The sequence below is a fragment of the Myotis brandtii genome, unplaced genomic scaffold (genome assembly GCF_000412655.1).
Source record: "Myotis brandtii unplaced genomic scaffold, ASM41265v1 scaffold1112, whole genome shotgun sequence".
Classification (NCBI taxonomy): domain Eukaryota; kingdom Metazoa; phylum Chordata; class Mammalia; order Chiroptera; family Vespertilionidae; genus Myotis; species Myotis brandtii.
Window position 1 is genome coordinate 682,417 of NW_005353800.1, and position 4,281 is coordinate 686,697.

The window sequence follows — 4,281 nt, forward strand, 5'->3', positions numbered from 1 at the left end:
TAATGGATAAGGACAGCAGGCGTGATGATAGGAACAGTGTGAAGACAGCTTAACCCAACCCCAGCCGTGACAGGATGCTGCTGATCTATAATCAGTGTAGCCCTCACTGCTGCACGGTGCAAACCCACATCCTGGAACAATAAGTTTGCAGAGGCTTGAACTGAAACCCAGACATAAATGTTTGCATTGGGAATGAAAGGGTTAAAGAGAATAAAACAGGGCAGAGAAAGACTTGTTGTGCTTAGCAGATATCTCGCAGAAAGCTTGCAGCCTTGAGCACTGCACAGCTCAGAGAACCAGGAGACACCCGGCATGGGAGGAGCCAAGGACAGACCAGACCCCCACGTCAGCAGAGCGGCTGCAGCCAGCCAGGATCAACAGAAACCTGTCTCTCCCTGCTCTCTTTCCGATGCCTTTCTCGGTCTCAGCCCACCTGCACCCAGGTGTCGGGAATAAAATCTCTTTTGATACATTATGGCCTCATGTCATAGGTGCACGATCCTAGCCCACTCTGAACCTGTCAGGTGTCAGCTAGAACATTTTTTATCACCTACTTTGCAGCAAAATAGCTTTTTTTAAAAAACCACACAGAGACCCAGAAACAAGAAACAGAACCTAGGGATACATATATCTGGGTTCAGCAGAATAGGTTTTGCTCAGCTTTTGGGAAAGTGATTCCCCTGAGCCAGCAGCCCTGCATTAGGGATAAAGGGGAATTTCTGCGTCTCCCGAGTTTTGGTGGTCTGTTTCCCGTCTTTGGTTACTTTGCCGTAATAGCATCTCTCTATATATATTTTGTTAAGAATAGTTTATTGATTTGAGAGAGAGAGAGAGAGAGAGGAAGGGAGAGGGAGAGAGAGAAACATCCCTGTGAGAGCACATCCATGGGCTGCTGCCTGCTCACACCCCTGAGAGGATCAAACCCGCAACCCGGGCCTGTGCCTGACCAGGAATTGAACTGGCGACCTCCTTGTGGGCAGGATGACACCCAACCAACAGAGCCACGCGGCCAGGGCGGACGAGGACATTTTAAAGGATGGCGCCCAGGTCCTTGAGAGCGACACTCCTGAGCTGTAGGCCACACATGCCCGTCCGGGGCAGAGGGGTTCCCAGTGGCAGCCCCTGTCAGTAAGCGCTCCGAAAGGCGCTCAGGGCCCGGCTCAGAGGTTGGCTGGACAGTCCCTTCTCCTGGCAGCCTTCCGCTCCTCCCGCAGGCATTTCAGGGGCTGGGGCCGGCCTAGGGGCGCCCACTCGCTTATGGAGGGAGAAGGAGGGAGTCTCTGTAGACACAGAGTCAGGGAGCAGGAAGGAGTAAGAGGGAGACAGACAGGCAAGGCTGAGTTACCGGCTGTGGAAGGAGCTCAGAAGAGAGGCGCCAGGGACTAGATGCTCAGGGGAAGAGACCTCCCCCAGTCCCTCGGGAGCACAGCAGGCGGCCAACCACCCCTGAAAAGTTGGGGTCCCCCAGATTGGCCCTCGGGGTTCCAGCACAGATGCATGATGGGCAGCCCTGACCCGCAGGCTGTCACGCCTCCCACCTCAGCCCAAAGGAGGGAGACCCCACAGCAGGGTCCCCGCGGGCACCAGGGGGCAGTTCCCAGTGGGTTCCCTGCCTCTCCCCTTTCACCACAGCCCTTCTCCCCCTCACAGAAGAGGAGCTTCGTCCTCACCCACCGGGATCTACAGCCTTGGACGAGGCATAAGGTTCCAGCGAGGATGGGGCACCCACTGCTTCCAGACAGACAGGCGGAGGGAAGAACCAGGAGACCACATCCCCCCTGGGAGGCTCCCTCCACCTCTGTTACTTTAGATGGGAATTCCCACCCCAGACAGTTGTCATCGAAACGTGCTGTAATGTATTCATTTGAGTTGGAAGGAGGGGGACGCCAGCTTTTTTCCTAAAAGAAGTGAAGTCTGGCCCTAGCCGGTTTGGCCTCAGTGGATACAGTGGATAGAACGGTTCCAGGTTCGATTCAGGTCAAGGGCACGTACCTCAGTTGCAGGCTCATCCCCGGCCCTGGACGGGGCTCAGGTGGGAGGCAACCAATCGATGTGTCTCCCTCACATCAATGTTTCTCTCTGTGTCTCTCCCCTCCCTTCCACTCTCTAAAAATCAATGGAAAAATATCCTCGGATGAGGATTAGCAATAAATAAATGTAAATAAATGAATGAAATCAGGTCTGCTTTGGCTGACTGGTTGGCAGTAATGCCTGCTCTGTGTATTAAAATGACATGCAGACATTTACCATTAACTGCATGTGCTAACTGTGCAACGCCAAGGACGTGAAGAAAATAGACACATATGTACCATGTACCAAAAATGCCATCCTCTGAACTCTTTATATTCTATAAACTTTTTAAATGTTTGATGTCAGCTAAGAATGTGTGAGGGGTATGTGGATTTTCAGATTATCTGAGACCAGGAGTCAGCAAACTATGGCACAGGGGCCCAAGCGAGCCCCCTGCCAGGCCTGATCACATGACTGAGTCCATACCCCCTCCCCTGGGCACTGACCTTTAGGCCACTTCACAACCGACATTCCCTTTTGCTTAGACCACATTCCACTTGCCAAGACCTTATCCTTCCCCTCAGGACCCGCCAAGAGAATTCTCCGCCCAGAAAAAGCCCACCTGGAGTCCTTTAAAACCTCTGACCTCCTGATCCCTGGGTGGGGGCGCCATTTAGGGGATCAGCCCATCTGGTCTCCAGGTGACCTAATAAATTCATGATTCTTTACCCCTTTTGGCCTCATGCGTTCCTCCTTTGGCGATTCTAACACCCATCACTGTTTCCATACAACACTTTTTTAGGAATGGCCTCACCCACTCCATTAGGGATTGTCCACGACTGCGTTTCTGCATAAAGCTGCGGAGTTGAGTGGAGTAACAGAGACCACGTGGGCCAGAGCCCGAAAGGTGTCTGTCTCCCCCCCACCTCCCACCCCGGCCTTTCCTAGAAAACGTCTGTGTGGCTCTTCCTCCTCCTGGCTCCCACTTTTCCTCCTCCCTCGGCCTGTAGTCCTTGTCGCCCCTACTCCCTGGTCATCTCCAGCTCATTTTCCAGCTTCAATTTAAATAAAAGAATTAAATCAGATTCAGCTCGATTGTCACCTCTTCTGTGATGCCTCCTGGATCAGGCACCTGGGTTCAAATCTCACCTCTGCACTTGGCTGTCAGGTTCTAGAGACTCAATGCCTAGTGGTGGAATGAGTTTGGGTGAGTGAGTAAAGCACCGTGAGCCTCAGTTTCCCCATCTGTAAAGTGGGGATAAAACAACCCTCCTCTGGAGCTATGGGAGGGGCCAGGGGTGACTGTCATGGCTGCGACATCACCCCCCGACCTCACTGGTCTGCACAGCGACTGGCACTTCTCCCCACTCTCATCCCTACGCCGACTGTCACTCCCTAGAGGGCAGGGATTCTGTCCCTGCTATTTTGTCTCATTTGTGCCTCAGCCTCCGCCCCGGCTGCCCACACAGATGCCCAGCCACTGTCAGCGGAGGGAATGGTCTGGTTGTTGAGGACAGGGACACGGGCTGAGGACGCACCTGGTCACTGCGGGAGACTCCGTAGCGCAGCTTGGTCACGAAGTGCTCACAGTTCTCACTGGTCAGCTTGTAGCACATCTCCTGCCCCACCTTCTCCTCCGCGCGGCGCACAATTTCCCTGGGAGGCAGCGGTTTGTTCTTCTGGTCATACTTGTTATTGACACGGTACTTGTCGTCGCCGGCAACAAAATAAAGCAGCTCCTTCTTCACCATGGCCTTGTCGGTCAGTACGGACCTAAGGCTGGCCGCGCCCGCCCCTGCGATTTCACCTGTGGTTCCCAAAGAGGAAAGAGGCCAATGGTCAGGGCTGAGAGCGGGCAAGCAGGCAGCCCCACTGCCCTGGGCTTCATCAGTGAGGATGAGCTGGGGAAAGGCCGGCCCCTGCCTGGCTTCAAACTCAAACACAGGCCGACCCCCGCCTGGGTGCCCTGGACTCTGGCTCATTTCTAAAGCCAAGGATGTGGATTCTTCTAAAGGCCCCTGTGGGCGCAGATGTCCCTGAAAGATGCAGGAGGGGCAGCAGATACAGGGCACAGACCCCAGGTGCAGCCCCAGCCAGAGCAGGGGTGGGGCCCTCAGCAGCCAGGGTGACACTCTTTCAATAGTAGGAAAGGAGGCTGCTGGGCAAGCCCAAGCCTGACCTGCAAACCCAGAGCCCCACCCACCATGTGGCCTCAGGCCAGTCCCTTCTCTCCTCAGGGGCTTTCATCACTTACAGATGGAAGGGCCTGGG

General features: G+C 54.6%; 1 protein-coding gene across 2 annotated transcripts in view; it reads right to left on the minus strand.

Moving 5' to 3' along the window:
* LOC102240776 (HRAS-like suppressor 3) overlaps nucleotides 1-4,281 on the minus strand; it is a 22,078-nt gene that overhangs the window by 1,539 nt on the left and 16,258 nt on the right. For both annotated transcript variants that reach the window (XM_014545240.1, XM_005857517.2), the window contains exon 3: nucleotides 3,549-3,817. In XM_014545240.1, the coding sequence (XP_014400726.1) occupies nucleotides 3,549-3,761 (213 nt within the window). In that variant the 5' untranslated portion in view covers nucleotides 3,762-3,817. The remainder of the gene's footprint in view (nucleotides 1-3,548; nucleotides 3,818-4,281) is intronic.